Here is a 16,931-nt window from a genome sequence, read left to right as displayed (position 1 = left end):
AAACATTTTAGTTAAAAGGTAGGGATTGTCAGATTGGATAAAAAAGCAAAACTGCTGCCTGTAAGAAAGACACAAATAGGATGATAGTAAAAGGATGGAGAAAGAGATACCGTCCTAACATTAGTTGAAGGAAATCATTTTGGAGTGACTATATAAGTATCAAAGTAGATTTCAGGGCAAAGAATATTACCATGGATAAAAAAGCATTTCATAATGACAAAGGGGTCAGTTTATTAAGAGGACATAGCACTTCTTAATGTTTATGCATTTACTAATGAGAGCTTCAAAATATATGGAACAAAAATGGACAGAACTACAAGAAGAAATAGTCAAATCACAATTATAGTTGGAAATTTCAACACCCCACCCTTCTCCCTGAGAGAAAAAGTGGACAGAAAGTCAGCAAGAATATAGAAAACTTGAGTGACATCATCAACCAGCTTGACCTAATTGTTATTCATAAAACGTTCCTGGGCCAGCCCTGTGGTACAGTGGTTAAGTTCGCACATTCTGCTTCTCGGCGGTCCGGGGTTCGCCGGTTCGGATCCTGGGTGTGGACGTGGCACCGCTTGGCAAAAGCCATGCAGTGGTAGGTGTCCCACATATAAAGTAGAGGAAGATGGGCACGGATGTTAGCCCAGGGCCGGTCTTCCTCAGCAAAAAGAGGAGGATTGGCAGTAGATGTTAGCTCAGGGCTAATCTTCCTCAAAAAAAAAACCCCAAAACATTCCATGTAATAACTGCAGAATACACATTCCTTTCAAGTGCATAATTTACCGAGGGAGACCATACTCTGGTCATAAAAAAAGTCAATAAATTAACAGAGTTTAAGTCATAGAAAGTATATACTCTGACCAAAATGGAATTAAATTAGAAATCAATAACGTATCTGGAAACTGCGCATGATTGGAAATTAAGCAACATTCCTTTAACTTACTCATAAAGAAGAAATCAAAAGGGAAATTAGAAAATATTTTGAATTGAATGAAAATGAGAACACAATATAATTAAGAGTTTGTGAGATGCTGCTTACAGTAGTGCTTAAGAGAAATGTGTAGCACTCACCACTAGAAAGATCTTAAATCATTGATCTTGTCTTCTACCTTAAGAAATAAGAAAAAGGAGAACAAATTAAATCTAAAGGAAACAGAAGAAGAAAGGAATTACTAAGATCAGAGCGGAAATCAATAAAATAGAAAATGGGAAAACCGTAGAGAAAATCAGTGAAACCAAAAGCTGGTAATTTGAAAAGATCAATAAAATTTATAAGCCTCTCGGCAAACTCAGGAAAAAAACAGAAGACACAGATTAACCAGTATGAAGAATTAGAGAGGTGATATCATTACAGAGTCTACAGATATTGGCAGGATAATAAGGGAATATTATGAATACCTTTATACCAGTAAACTTGACAGCTTAATGAAATAGACAAATTCCTTGAAAGACACAAACTGCCAAAGCCCACTCAAAACAAAATAGAAACCTTAATAGCCCTATATCTATTAAAGAGATTGAATTTGTATTTAAAATCATCCCACGAAGAAAACTCCAGGCCCAGTTGTCTTCGCTGGTGAATTCTACCAAACATTTTGGGAAGAAATAGTACCAATTCTATAAATACTTTTCCAGAAAATAGAAGAGGAGAGAATTCCTTGCAACTCATTTTATGAGGTTGACATTACCCTGATACTAACACCATACAAGCACGTTACAAGAAAAAACTACAGACTAGGAAAAAAAGTCTTTTCACAAAACTTCCTTGTAAACATGGATTAAAATTTTAGCAAATGAAATCCAACACTATATTAAAAGGACAATACATTGTGATGAAGTGGGGTTTATCCTAGGAATGCAGGGTTGTTTTAAATTTGTAATTCTCCTTATTGATAAATAAGAAGAAAAGCCGTATAGGCATCTCAATTTACACACAAAAAGCATTCGACAAAATCCAACATCAATTCCTAATGAAAACTCTCTGGAAACTGCGAAGAGAAAGAAACTTCAACCTGATAAAGGATATTTAGAGAAAAACCTCCAGCTAACATCATACCTAATGGTAGAAGACTGAATGTTTCCTCTCCCGCTCTATTTGGCATTGTATTGGAAGTTCTAGCCAGCGTAGTATGTCAAGAAAAAGAAAAGGCATCCTAATTGGAAAGGAAGAAGTAAAATTTTCTTTATTTGCAGACAACATGATTGTCTATGTAGAAAATTTCATGGACTCTACCATAATACTTACTAGAACTAAGTGACTTTAGTGTAGTGGCAGGATACAAGATAAATATACAAAAACCAATTTGTATTTCTACATGTTAGCAATAAACAGTTTGTAATTCAAATTTCAACAGATCAATACTATTTACATTAACATCAAAATATATGAAACACTCTATAGTAAATCTGACAAAAGATGCAAGACCTATACACTAAAAATTATAAAACATTGCTGAGAGAAATTAAAGACCTTAAATAATGGAGAAATATACCTTGTTCATGAGTCAGAAAAAATATTAAGATGTCATCTCTTCCCAAGTTGATGTATAGATTCAATACAATTGCAGTAAAATTTTTCGTAGGAATTGCCAAGCTGATTGTAAAATTCATTTGGAAATGCAAAGAATCCAGCCAAAACAACTTAGAAAAAGAACAACACGGGGCTGGCCCCGTGGCTGAGTGGTTAAGTTTGCGTGCTCTGCTTCAGCAGTCCAGGGTTTCGCTGGTTCGGATCCTGGGCATGGACATGGCACCTCTAGTAAAGCCATGCTGAGGCGGCATCCCACATGCCGCAACTAGAAGGACCCACGAGTAAAAATACACAACTTTGTACCAGGGGGCTTTGGGAGGAAAAAAAGAGGAAAAATAAAAAAATCTTTACCAAAAAAAAGGAAAAAGAACAACAGAGTTAGAGGCCTAATACTTTCTGATTTTGAGCCTTATTTTAAAGTGTTAAGATGGTATGAAATTGTTGTAAAGATAAACAGATCAGTGGAACAGAATAGCATCCAGAAAAAGACTCACATGTGTATGTACATACATATACACACACACTACTAATTTGTTTTTCTGCTTTTTCTCCCCAAATCCCCCTAGTACATAGTTGTATATTTTAGTTGTGGGTCCTTCTAGTTGTGGCATGTGGGATGCCGCCTCAGCATGGCCTGACGGGCAATGCCATGTTCACGACCAGGATCCGAACCAGTGAAACCCTGGGCTACCGAAGCAGAGCACGTGACTTAAACCACTCGGCCATGGGCCCGGCCCCTACTGATTTTTGATAGAAGTGGAAAAGTAATTAAGTGAAGAAAAGGTAGTCTTTTCAACAGATATTTATGTGTATGGTTGATGTTTTTAAAAATGGAAATTCTTGAACATCTCAGGTTTGTGCAGTGGTTGCTGTTTGGCCTTAGTACATTGGTATAGGAATTATGAACTAGATTGTGATTTTATTATTATTTTTTTGTGAAGAACATTGACTTTGAGCTAACGTCTGTTGCCAGTCTTCCTCCTTTTGCTTGATCAAGATTGTTGCTGAGCTAACATCTGTGCCAATCTTCCTCTATTTTATGTGGGATGCCACCACAGTGTGGCTTGATGAGTGGTGCTAGGTCCACGCCCAGGATCTGAACCTGTGAACCCTGGGTCGCCGGAACGGAGCGCGTGAACTTAACTGTTACGCCACTAGGCTTGCTCCCTCATTTTACTTTTTGAGAGTCAACCCATAAGTCTGAGAAATAAAGTTGGAAATAGGTCACTACTTGTCTACATTATGGCTTTAGTGAGTTTTTGTTAGGTAAAGTGGAATGTCTACCAGATAATGTATTTTAAACATCATCTTTAGGTTTCTAGTTCTTATCTATTATCTTTGATTCTCTCTACTATCTCCTTTATAGGTTGGGAAAGAAAAAATGCTCAAGGTGAGGATTGTGAAGATTCATCCTTTGGAGAAAGTGGATGAAGAGGCCGCTGAGAAGAAATCTGATGGTGCCTGTGATTCTCCCTCAAGTGACAAAGAGAATTCTAGCCAAATCGCTCAGGACCATCAGAAGAAGGAGGCAATTGTGAAAGAGGATGAAGGAAGGAGAGAGAGTCTTAGTATGTATGATGCTAGCTCTCCGTAGTGAGTTATGCAAGTCTGTTTATTTTGTTATACACAAATCTTTTTGAGTTCTCTAGCGACTAAATTTGTAATTGAGTTTTGTAGATAGACATGCTTTTGTTCATTTATGATGCAGAAAACAACTAAAATATCCACAAAATGAATCAAGACTTAGATCTCCCTACACAGTTAAGACCACTGGGAAGTCATTTCCTCTAGTTACTTAGAAATCTCTGTGTACATACCTAGCTACTCAAGATGGCAAAGAAAGTTTACTTTATTTTTCTTTTTAAGTTGGAAATATGTATATATGTGTGGAGGGAGGTTTCAGAGTAGGAGGGCCAAATTCTAATCTCTGTTTCTCTTGGCAATGCACGCCCATGTGGTCGTTTTAAGATATTTCCTTTTATTGATATTCTTTAACTCAAGTCCCTCTCATATGGGAACTGCTAGAATTCTGAAACTTGTGATGTCTAAAAGTAATTTTTAGGGACCTGGAGACTCTAACAATAATGTTTTGAAAGTTGAAGAACTTAGACATTCCCCAGTGGGAAATTTATTCAGCTTCTGAGGCCTTCATTTTTTTAAAAAAGTCTGTGTAAGTAAGGAATAGCATAGATTCCTTCGGTCTCAAAATGTGAGTGCTCAAAGGGTTTGTGTATATTGACCCCCCTTCTCATGACTGTTAGAGGATCAGATAATTTTACTTAATTATTAAACTGTTACAGAGTTTGAATTGGAATGTTATGCTGTCCTTCATTCTGTTTTGTATTTCTCCAGATGTTTTGGATGTGCAGATGGTTTTTAGAGGGACGTCCTTATCTGGTCCCAAGGAAACTTCAGAGACTTTGTTGTAGCTAGCCCACCCCAGTTGTTGATGCTTCGGTTTTGTTTCCCACTCTGTATTATGAATGCTAATGTCTATGTTTTTCAGTTTCTCTCTTCCTTCTTTTTGATACTGAAGTTTTTTATATGTGCATGACTTGTAATTCCCGAGACTTGAGGTCAATAAATGTTTTGGTTAGGTGTTGGCTGATGATGTCTTTTGACACTTCTTTTCTTCTAAAATCAGATCATTGGAATGCCAGTGATGTGTTAGAGTTGTTACTTATATGCCTTAAGCATTGTGTACCAGGAACCCCTAGTTTGAGGCTTTGGTCTTTTTGGAGTGTTAGGTGCCATAGTTAAGGTTTTAATTACTGGGACATAATGTTATTGTTAGTATGTGGAAAGAGTGCTGGCAGGCTAAAGAATTAATGGTATGATGTCCTCTGAATGTTTTCAGGGGAAACTTGATTAGAATTTCCATAGAAATATGATAGACAAATTCTAGTACCGTATACAAAATATTTTCTCACCAGGTGACCTTGCTTTCTTTCAGAGTTTTGTTCTGCCGCCTCCTTCTTTTTTTAGTACACATGTGCTGTTCTATTTCATTCATGCCCGTAGTTTAAACTCTTAATCTGTGTGTAGGCTGATGATTCCCAAGCCGAGATGAGTTTACTTTCTTAACTTTCAGCTAGTTCTCACTTGTATGTCCCAAGCAATTCAAATTTAACATGTAAAGCTAAATTGATCATCTCACTCTTTGTGTTGTCTCCCCAAGCAAGTAAACAAGAGCCCTCCTATTCTTTCACCATTCTCTTACTCAGTTAACGACACAATCATCTGCTAGGTCTCTAAGGCAGGAAACTTGGAAACCTGTGACATTTCCACATCCAGTTGGTTACTGTCTTCTAAATACCTTGACTCTTCTCCGTTCCAGTTATATTAATTCAGATGTTAGTGTTGCCTCTTCTGATTTCCTTATCTTCAGTCTCACCTTTTTTTATTTGTTTTCTAACTGCTGAAAGTGTTCTTCCCTTTTTCACACTAGTGATCTTTCTGAAATGTACATCTAGTCAGTTAGACCAAAAGTCTTTTGTTTCTCTACTGTCCATAAGACAAATTCTAGTCTCTTTAAACCGTATACAAGGTTGTTTATAATTTGGCCCCTACTTCTTTAGTCTGATTTTTATTTTATTTTATTTTATTTTTTTACCATACTCTAGATCATATTCACCCATACCTCATTACATTGTATAATGACTTGAATAAGTTATTCTTTCTAGGCCTTTCCTGCCTATCTTCCAGATTAAGTTAGATGTTGCTTCTCTCTGCTTTCATATTATTTTTCTGTACCAACCTCTATTTTAGTATTTACCACATTATATTATAATTATTGTTCACTCCTCCCATAGACTTTATCTGTTTGAGGTAAGAACTTTATGATTCATCTTGGTGCCCCATCACTCAGTGCCTGGTGCAGGATAGATGTTCAATAAGATTGGTGTTAATGAATGAATAGATAGAATAAAAAGAATTATTTTTTTTCTCACTAATTTTCTATTGATTTGACTAGATGACAGAGCACGTAGATCTCCACGGAAACTCCCTACTTCATTAAAAAAAGGAGAAAGAAAATGGGCTCCTCCAAAATTTCTGCCTCACAAATATGATGTGAAACTACAAAATGAGGATAAGGTTAGTCGGCACTTTATATTACGCCTCTTACATGTAGTAGATGTTGTTTAAGAAAATATCCTGGGGCTAATTTTCTCAGAGAAAATGTGCTAAACAAAAATGTAAATGAATGTTTTTACAACAAATTCTGAGTCTTAGTAATTATGACTTTAAGTTAAACTGTATTTTCTTTCCTAGGAGATAGCATGCTTTTTTTCTTTTTATTAAGAATCATTAGAGTGTAAGTAATTTGCATTTAAGCTTCAAACTCAGTTTTTTGAAAAATAAGAATCTGTTCCCAGTAGTTATGGACTTCCTGAGGAAATACCTCTTCTCAGTTTAAAGTAGAGCAGTTTGTGGGTCCGGCCCCATGTCTGAGTGGTTAAGTTCACGTGCTCTGCTTCGGCGGCCGGGGGTTTCGCAAGTTCGAATCCTGGGCGCAGACCTTGCACGGCTCGTTGCGCCATGCTGAGGTGGCAGCCCGCATGCCACAACTAGAAGGATCCACAACTAAAAATATATACAACTATGTACTGGGGGGCTTTGGGGAGAAGAAGGAAAAATAAACTCTTAAAAAAAAAAAAATAGCGCAGTTTGTAATATAATTAAACTCATAAACTGAGTCAACTCTAACCAGTGCTTTTACAAGGAATCTGTGGAGCTAATAATCTAAGATAGTAAATACCCTTGAAATAACTCAGTGTTATGTTTTATTGATTCTAAGATGTTCATCTTTCATATTTTTTAACACGTCCAGAATCAGAATATATCTTAAAATCAGTTGGCAAAAATTTTTCTCTTAGTGGTGCATATAATAATGTCTTTCATTAATAGCATCTTTGCTTCCATGAAGTAGGGCGTACTTCCAGGTACTCATATACCTGTATGTGTGAAATCTTAGAATTAGAAAGAAGCGGGATAGGAGGCTGGGTGTGGAAAGCAGCAGCACTTCTTCGTGTTTAACTGGTTTATAGAAGAAACAGCTAAGGCCTGAGAAATTTAATAATTCTATCAAAGTTCCTAATTTAGTAAATGAGGTTGGGAAGGATTATAACTCAGATGTTTTGCCTCTTCAGGGTGGTGGTTTTTTCCCCCACCTCAGAATGTTGACTAGTCTTATTCCATTTTGACTTACTTGTTTTATAGTTAGTGATCTGAAGATGTGGCTGGATTTTTAGGATTTCTTTATATTTGAAAATTGGATGTTAAATACAGTTTTTCACTAAGTTTCTTACCTCCCATTCAGCAAGGTAGCTAGTTAAAACATTATTGCTGGGGAATCTCAACTACTTCCCTAATTATGGGAATTCTTATTCTTAGTGGGAATTCGCATTCTTATTGATGAGTGTAAATTGCTTTGTACACAGGTAGTAAATATAGTTTATAGGAAGATAGAAAATACAAATAAGAAAAAAGATATGTCTAACCCCGTACTCAGAGATGACAATTGGGTGAATATAGATGTGGTTAATGGTGGTTAGCTTTTAAGTGACTTTTAAAGGAAGGAATAATGTATGTACTCTTTTGTAACTTGCTTTTTTTGTTTACATTTCAGATGTATGGTAAGCATCTGTAATGTTATTAAATTTTCTTGCAAACAATATTCTCAGGGTGTAGCATGTATGATAGTCGCCAGGGGAGTTTATTGAAAATGTAGATTCCCATGCTCTACCTCCAGGGGTTCTGTTTCAGTAAGTTTGGGATGAGGCCCAAGCACCTGCCTTTTATTAGCACCCTAGATTCTGATAAGTTTGTCCTGATTGAGAAACATTTTTCTCCCACGTCTGCTTAGTGTTCATTTTATGAATTTATTTTAATTTAAAAAATGAATCCCTTATTGATGTACCTTTATGTAGTTTTCCCTTCCTTTGTTTTTTTGCTTTTATAAACACTTGATGATGATTGTCCATTTACTTGTAAATTCTTAATAAGATGACTTGCTGGTTCAAGGGGTATTCACATTTTTAGGACTTTGATACGTATTGACAAATTGCCTAGCGATATCTTTAACATTCTGTCTCTGAAAATTAGTCTACTTTTTCTTCCATCTAGTTTGTAGCCTTATTTTATAGATTGCATTATACTTTTTCTGGAGAGAACATAAATCTTTGTTCTCATTGGTTAATTGCGTTTTATCCCATGGTGACTTATTTATATTTGTTAACCTAGATCATCAGTAATGTGCCAGCAGACAGCTTGATTCGTACAGAACGCCCACCAAATAAGGAGATACTTCGGTACTTTATACGGCATAATGCGTTACGGGCTGGTACTGGTGAAAATGCACCTTGGGTGGTAGAAGATGAATTGGTGAAGAAATATTCCTTGCCTAGCAAGTTCAGTGACTTTTTACTTGATCCATACAAGGTAAGATCACTATTAGTTTTTGGACAGCAGGGTAGAACACTGTTAGATGCATTTATTTTCTCAGATGACTCTGATAGTATTAGATTTATAGCAGATTTGGAACTCTAATGTTAGGTAATGAATTAAAAAATTTTCAGATATATCTATTTCATCTAGGTTGTGATGTGGGGTTGGTAGGGGAGAGGCCACATTGATTATCTCCCCTAGTTCAATTTATTTTTTACTCTGGTTGCATAATTAAAAAACAAACTACATACATTTGCTTTTTTGCCCCAGTTCCTCCTTGGAATGAGGTATGGTATAAGTACAAAAAATATTTTGTAAATTGATTTCCAAAAATGAAAACTGATTTTGTATATCAGATAAGATGACCAAAAGGACTTGGAATAAGTACTACTTTTTAGCATAGGTTAGTAAAAAATCTAGCATTTCCCTTTTGAGATGTGTGTTTTTCTTTAATCATCTCATTTGATCTTCAAAACATTCTTGTGAAGTTGTATCTTATTTTCCAGATGGGGAAACTGAGGCTAGCCTAATTAGAACCAGCAGAAACTGAATGACAAAAGCCAAGGCATTAGCCCTGGATTTCTTTTCTTTTCTTTTCTTTCTTTTTTTTTTTTTTGAGGAAGATTAGCCCTGAGCTGACTACTGCCAGTCCTCCTCTTTTTGGCTGAGGAAGCCTGGCCCTGAGCTAACATCGTGCCCATCTTCCTCTACTTTATACGTGGGATGCCTACCACAGCATGGCGTGCCAAGCAGTGCCATGTCCGCACCCGGGATCCAAACCGGCGAACCCCGGGCTGCTGAGAAGTGGAACGTGCGAACTTAACTGCTGCGCCACCGGGCCGGCCCCTGGCCTTGGATTTCTGATTGTGTTTTCCATCTCAGTGTTTCTCCAGTAAGATTTTTTATGTAGGTTTTGAGAGTATTTATGCTTCCTTTGTTGCTAAATTTACTTATTTGCATACTGATGTTTTTCTCTTGGTCTCTTGGTCAGAATGGGCGAGGGCTGCTGATTGATTGAAACTAAGTCTGAGTTCTAGGATTTCTTTTTCCCCCCTTCCTTTTTCTTTTTCTTTTTTTTTTTTTGAGGAAGATTAGCCCTGAGCTAACATCTGCTGCCAATCCTGCTCTTTTTGCTGAGGAAGACTGGCCCTGAGCTAATAACATCCGTGCCCATCTTCCTCTGGTTTTTATGTGGGACGCCTACCACAGCATGGCTTGCCAAGCTGTGCCCTGTCCACACCTGGGATCCGAACCAGCGAACTCTAGGCTGCTGAAGTGGAATGTGTGCACTTAACTGCTGTGCCACCTGGCCAGCCCCGCCCCTCTTTCCTTTTAATTGTGTAAAACAAAGGACATCTTGAGTCATAAAACTGAATTACCTTAGTTATCTTAGTTTGATTTTGCTGACAAAAGTATATGAAGAAATAATTTTCTCTCTCCCAACATTGATAAAGACTTCCAACCATAGTTCAGCGTTTCGCTTGTTTTCTTATTCTAGACCAGCATGATCAAGCATTATCTTCCATTATGCTCTTTAGATTTTTATTATTTGCATGAAAAGGAAAATTTAGGAATTAGTTGACTTTTTCTAGATCAGAACTGAATTTTCCATGGAACTCTAGTGGACCTAAATTTTTTCTTAAATATTTTTATTTACTGAGCAGAAATTGTAATTCATCGTTATTTCATTGCTGTAGAATTTTGGAACTGTGATATGGCTTTTGGTGGTTATAACATGAGATTACTATCTTTTATGAGAATCCTGTATAAAATCATCTCTGAATGGATTTTTAGACCATTGGATCATATGAGTCCTTAAATGTTTTCCTGTTTTTAAATATGACATCTGTCTTTTTTGTGTTTTAGTTTAGTGATTCCAGTATATGAATAATATGAAAGAAAAGACTGAGCATTATTTATGGGTAAAAGGTCTTTGGAGTTTATTAGAACAAAAAAGCTGATCCACACTTTTTGTAGGAGCCAGAATCTAGAATTCCAGAAACTTATATCTTGTGATTGCTGAAGAAATTAGCTACTCTCAAATTTTCTGATGAGGGCTGAAAATATTACTGAAATCTGGCTGTGATTCAGATTGAGGCTGGGAAGTGCAAGCTTGTTTAGACTAAACTGCTGTGAGAAGGCAGTGACTCTACTTAGAGAAATTGAGACTCAGGTAAAGGACCAGTTTACAACATTAAGGGAGTATACTTATCTTTTTATTTATTTTCCCAACCTTAAAGAATAGTTGCTTATTCCCTAATACTATTTGACATTTCACTGATTTTTGTCTCCTGAGTTTTGCATAAAAATTGTATTTTTCCATTTCGTAAAATTAGTTTTCTTTTTTCTTTCTTTTTTTTTTAAATCGGTTTTCTTAAAGAACTTTTGGCATCTCAGCCAGGACAGAATATAATAAAGGCACAGATAAGCAGACCATAAAACATGGCTTTGGATTATATCCTCATGTAAAGGAAATTTTGAATAGTGCCTTGAGGATTAGAGTTGATCACATTGATCCGCCTATCCCAAAGGCAATAAGTTAAAAAAATTTTTTTTTCTCTTTGTCTTCTCTTTGGTTTTTATAGAAATAAATGTTCTGCTAGGCTGTTGAGTACAACTACTGCAGAGAGAGATGAGACCTGGAGAGAGGAAGCAAGGTCTGAGTAATACTTTTAGTAAAGGACTGATGGGGAGAGCTTAGATGGGAAGATTATTTAGAGATAATAGAAGTTTGGAGTGTCATCTGAGGACGGTCTAGTGTGATGCTGAGCGTGTGTTTGTGGTCTTGTAAACTCTAGAAAATGAATTACTTGAGAATAAGAACCATCTTACTCATTTTGTATCCTGTGCTGTTTAGCGTAAGTATAACAGGTGCATGTCTAGTGAATTCATTTTTTTTGTTGTTTTGAATTCATTTCTTTAAGAAGTTCTATTCATTGAGGAGAAAAAAGCAACTGACAGTTTAGGGGTAACATAATTTTTTGTAGGCCTTAATGACTTGGAAGAATGATTTAGAAGGCAGTTGGGTGATTCGTAACTGTCGTCTAAGCTGAAATCAGCCATCTGAGCTCATTTGCTTCTTGTGATACATCGCAGCTCTAGAGTTTTGTTAGTCTATCTGTAATGTCTGAACTCTTATTTTGGATTGGTGTATCCTAGTAGGGAAGCTTGTGGATAGAGGCGTAACAAAAAAATAACGCTTTTTAAGATATTTGGAATCCTGAAGTGATTTGGACTGATTTAATATAGTTCTTACTACATTTAAGAAACATTTTATTTTGAAATAATTTCATACAGAAAAGTTGACAAAATAAAGAATTTCCGTGTACCCTTCAAGTAGATTTCCTCAAATGTTATCAATACCACATTTGTTTTATTATTTTCTCTCTTTACAAACACAAATTATTTTTTTCTGAGCCATTTGAGGGTAGCCTGTAAGGCAGGATGCCCTCTTACAAAATACTTGAATATGTGTTTCCTAAAGACAAAGATATTTTCCAGCATAACTGTAGTATAGTTATTAAAGTCAGGAAATTAACATTAAAAGAGTACTATTATCTCATCTACAGTTCTTTTTTATTTTTTTAAAGATTTTTTTAAATTTTTTCCTCCCCAAAACCCCCCGGTACATAGTTGTATATTCTTTGTTGTGGGTCCTTCTAGTTGTGGCATGTGGGACGCTGCCTCAGCATGGTTTGATGAGCAGTGTCATGTCCGCGCCCAGGATTCGAACCAACGAAACACTGGGCCGCCTGCAGCGGAGCGCGCGAACTTAACCGCTCGGCCACGGGGCCAGCCCCTCTCATCTACAGTTCTTTCTCAACTTTGGCCACTTGTCCTAATAGCATCCTTTTAGCCAAAAAAAATTTATTTTCATTTTAAAAGAATCCTATGTAGAATCATGTATTATATTTACTTATGTCTCTTCAGTCTCCTCTAATCTGGAACAGTCCCGTAGCTTTTCTTTATCTTTCAAAAACTTTGACGTTTCTTAGGAATACAAGCCAATTATTTCGTATAATGCTCCTCAATTTGGATTTGTTTCCTCATGATTAGTTTCAGGCTATGAATTTTTGGTAGAAATAGCACAGAATTAATGTTGTATTCTTCTTAGTGAGTCATATCAAAAGGCATATGATGTAATTTTGTCTCATTACTAGTGATATTAATTATATATTTTAAAAGATGTTTCTTATCTCTCCTAATAACTGATGTTTCAAGTAAGTATTCGTAGCCCTAAGATTTTTCTTTAAATAAATTTTGGCTCTTGAAGTTTATGAGTTAGAGACTAGAGCAGAAGTACTTTTAAAAATAAATTACATTAATTTTCAAGTCACTTAAAAATAGTTTATAGTAACACATTTCACAAATTTGCTGATAAAGGCATCTAGAGATTGAGATAAGCCTGCTATGTGAATGTGTGTGTTGCCTTGAAACTCCTAATACGGTTTTTTGCGTGAATGAGAAGAGTGAAATGAGAATCAGAATATAAACTGCCATAGTTTTCTAATTTAGGTTTCTGGCTGCTTACTATTAAGTTAAATTTAGCATCTAAATGAGCTGCTATAAATAAAGTTTCTTCATTTTTATCTTGTTTATTAGATTTCCTTATTTGTGGTGGTGGTTTGTTCCAGATGACAGGGAACAAGTACAGAATTGTGTACACTTTTTCTTACAGCCTCTTATGTTGCTGAGACGTTCATAAATAATTTTTTCCTGTTTAGCGGTTAGGAAGGGCCTTTGCCAAAAAACTATAATGCTGCTATTTCAGATACCCATTCTTTTCTCCCTCTACTCTAGTAGATTACTTATGCTGAATGGGGGAGGGGGGAGACCCTTAGCACATAAGTGGTTTTATACTTTTTCAGATCCCCCTGAGTCCAGCCATGCCGGCTCCCATTTGGCTGTGACTGCCCAGTATGCCCTATGCTGAGATGATCCAGTTACTGGAGGACTGCTCACGCGGGGAGCCGGCCTGTTGGGAGGGGGTTGGGTGAGTTAATTTCTTTCATTTTTTAAGAAAAAGAAAAGTTACATGGTGTGGCTTGGCAAAAAACACACCTTATAAATAAACCTGGGTTGCTGGACCCTCTGGTGGCTAAGCCTTCCCACCTCTTTCTTGCATCATTTCTGCATAATACAGTGCTTCTAAGTAGAAGAAATTTAAAGAACGTTATGCTAAATTTGAGTGACTTTTTAAATAGAAAGATATATAATCAGCAAATTAAGAAGTGGCCCAATTATAATAGACCCTATTAAAAGATATCTATTTAAAATGGTAGAAATGAAACAGCTTCACATTAGTCTCCTGTTTAGTGATAAATTTCATTTTAGAATGACTTTAAATATAACTTGTTATCCTGAGTATTAGAAAAAGTATCAATTGGTTATGTCTATACTCTAAAGATTTTCCAAGCTATCTGAAGAGGAGAATGGTTAACTTTTGGTAGACAGTTCTTGCCAGGGTAGTGTTGGGTCTTACTCTATGATTTGTAGGATGTTCTCTGAAATATTGTTCTCTTTGGAGTCTTGGTACTGTTACTGTCCACGAGGAGAATGGAATCTTACATAAGTTATCTTGGCTTATTCTTTTTAACGTTTTTAAATTTAGTTCTGGGGAACTAGAATTGGGAAATTCTGCTTCTGGGGAAAGTATCCTCTGATTCATGGGTAGTGTTTATATTCTGTAGTCTGTGAAACCTCTTTCTCAGCCTGTACTGAGGAGGATAATTGGGGAACAAAATATCCAGTTTTAGTCAGGCAATAAAAACAGCCAGTTAGAGGAACAATAACCTGCACTCACTTGTATTTCTTAAAAGGAAGATTGGCCTTTAAAGTTAGAGAACTTAGCCAGAAGAAGGATTTAGGCATAGCCCGCTCGTTCATTGCAGACCGTATTTCTGCTCTTATGCTGCGTTGTTTCTGTGAGTTTGTTTTTTTGATGGTTATATCCTTAATGTTTAAATCTTATTTGGCATTTTAGTACAGCTTATTAAATTAGACTGCACCTGTTTGTTTACTCCTAACAAGAGCATTAGATGTTCCTCTGTATCATCTCTGGGATTTATTTCACCATAGCCATTTCCTGATACAGTCTTTTTAAAGGGGCTCATAATTTCATATTCGATAGTCTTTAGTTTTTTCCTTGCCTCCAGTGCCATCCCACACTAATCTGTCTTGCCCATTGCCTGCAGACTGGTTCTTTACTGTTGCTTTTATCAAATTAGTTGTTTACACTCAAAAACCTGAAGTTAAGTTCAGCAAGTCTCTCAGTGCCCTCCATGTGCCCTCCAGCTGCTTTGGGTAATAGAAATCAAGTATTCTAGAGGTTATCTAGGCTTCCTCTTAATACTTGAAACAACAAATTTTTGTTTGTTTTTTGAGATTTTACTTTTTCCTTGCTTGGTTATTATTTTGTTTAGTTTGCATTTTAGCTGCCAGGCTTTTTTCTTTGCTGATTTTGATGCTTTAAAGAATATAATTACAGTGTGAATTTGTTTTTTTAAATACAAATTTAAACAGAAACAATGGTATCATGACGAATTGACTGAGTTCTAGCCTGTTTTCTAATTCTACATAATGGGGATAAAGTGGAGGTTTGAGGAGACAGAAGATGTATGTCTGGGAGACTGGGAAAGTGAATGGTCTAAGGGAATATACTGTGATTACTGGGGGGCGTTCAAGACCTACTTGAGGTACCTGGTGCCATGAATGTAAAGTAAGACCACACACTGTTATTGTATCCTTTATTCTAGTCATGCTTAAGCTGAACATGTGTAGGCCAGGATTAAGTAGATATAATAGAGCAAGAGAGGCAAAGAAAGCACAGGTTTATGCAAGATTGATTATAATGATGGACTATGGAATTTAATCTGGGTAAAGAAAGATAAGGAAGTGAGCTTGGTGAAAATGTGATAGAATTAATGGATTTAAGGTTCTGGTGGGATTGAAGGATTGCAGAGTTGGGGTACTAGAGGGGGTGAATTTGAAAGATGTGAGGGGATAGTCAAAGAGAGAATTGTATGAAATTGAGAATTTAGAGGGTTTATAGTTAGTCGTGTATTCATCGGAATGAGTTCTTCAGGTATGGGGAGAGGAGAAAGAAGAGTTTGAGGAACCAGGAGTTCAGAGTCAGGAGGGTTCCTCATTTGTGAGCAGTGTTTTTGTTGTTAGCGTACTCATGGATACTTTTAATAAGAAAATATGCTTCTGAATTTGGAGAAAGATATTTAAATAGTATACTTTTTACTTAAAAGCATAGAATACCCCAAGTTGGAGCAAAGTTTTAAAGAACAAAAGTCCAGTCCTGTCTTAAGAGCAATACTTTAAAAATTCCTCAGAGTGGGGCCAGCCCTGTGGCTGAGTGGTTAGGTTCACGCGTTCTGCTTTGGCGGCCTAGGGTTTTGTCAGTTTGCATCCTGGGCCCGGACATGGCACTGCTCGTCAAACCATGCTGAGGCGGCATCCCACATGCCACAACTGGAGGGACCCACAACTAGAAATACACAGCTATGTACCGGGGGGCTTTGGGAGAAAAAGGAAAAAAAAATAAAATCTTTAAAATTCCTCAGAGGTTGCCATTATCTAGATCCAGTATCCTTAATCTGGGATCCATGGATGGACTCTGAAATTGTATGTATACTTTTGTATGTTGTTTCTGGGGGAATGCTTCACAGATTTCATTAAAGTATTTAAGAACTGCTAATCTGTATATACAGAAAACTGTTTGCATAGCAAAAATAGCTAATATTAGAGTATAGATTTTTAAGTCTGGGTATCAAGAGAATTTTTTCTTGATATGGCTAAAACATTAGCTAACATTCATGTCTTTGTTTTTTCAGAGACATAATGTCTATGAGGAGAAGTGAATATATAGCTTTACCTGGGTAGCTGGGGACCAAGTCCTTTAGTTTGTTTAACTAGTGCTTGTTTAAATTAGTTTTTAAAATTAATTTTGCCC

General features: G+C 36.4%; 1 protein-coding gene across 1 annotated transcript in view; it reads left to right on the top strand.

The window, feature by feature from the left end:
* Positions 1-16,931, top strand: part of BAZ1B (bromodomain adjacent to zinc finger domain 1B) — a 73,717-nt gene that overhangs the window by 15,771 nt on the left and 41,015 nt on the right. Inside the window, exons 4-6 of the mRNA XM_070567738.1 lie at positions 3,891-4,092; positions 6,498-6,619; positions 8,768-8,965. Coding sequence (XP_070423839.1) covers positions 3,891-4,092; positions 6,498-6,619; positions 8,768-8,965 — 522 coding nt within the window. The remainder of the gene's footprint in view (positions 1-3,890; positions 4,093-6,497; positions 6,620-8,767; positions 8,966-16,931) is intronic.

Source organism: Equus przewalskii, chromosome 12, assembly GCF_037783145.1.
Source record: "Equus przewalskii isolate Varuska chromosome 12, EquPr2, whole genome shotgun sequence".
In the NCBI taxonomy this organism is placed as follows: Eukaryota; Metazoa; Chordata; class Mammalia; order Perissodactyla; family Equidae; genus Equus; species Equus przewalskii.
The sequence above is the reverse complement of the archived record's forward strand: the minus strand, read 5'-3'. Positions and strand labels throughout refer to the sequence as shown.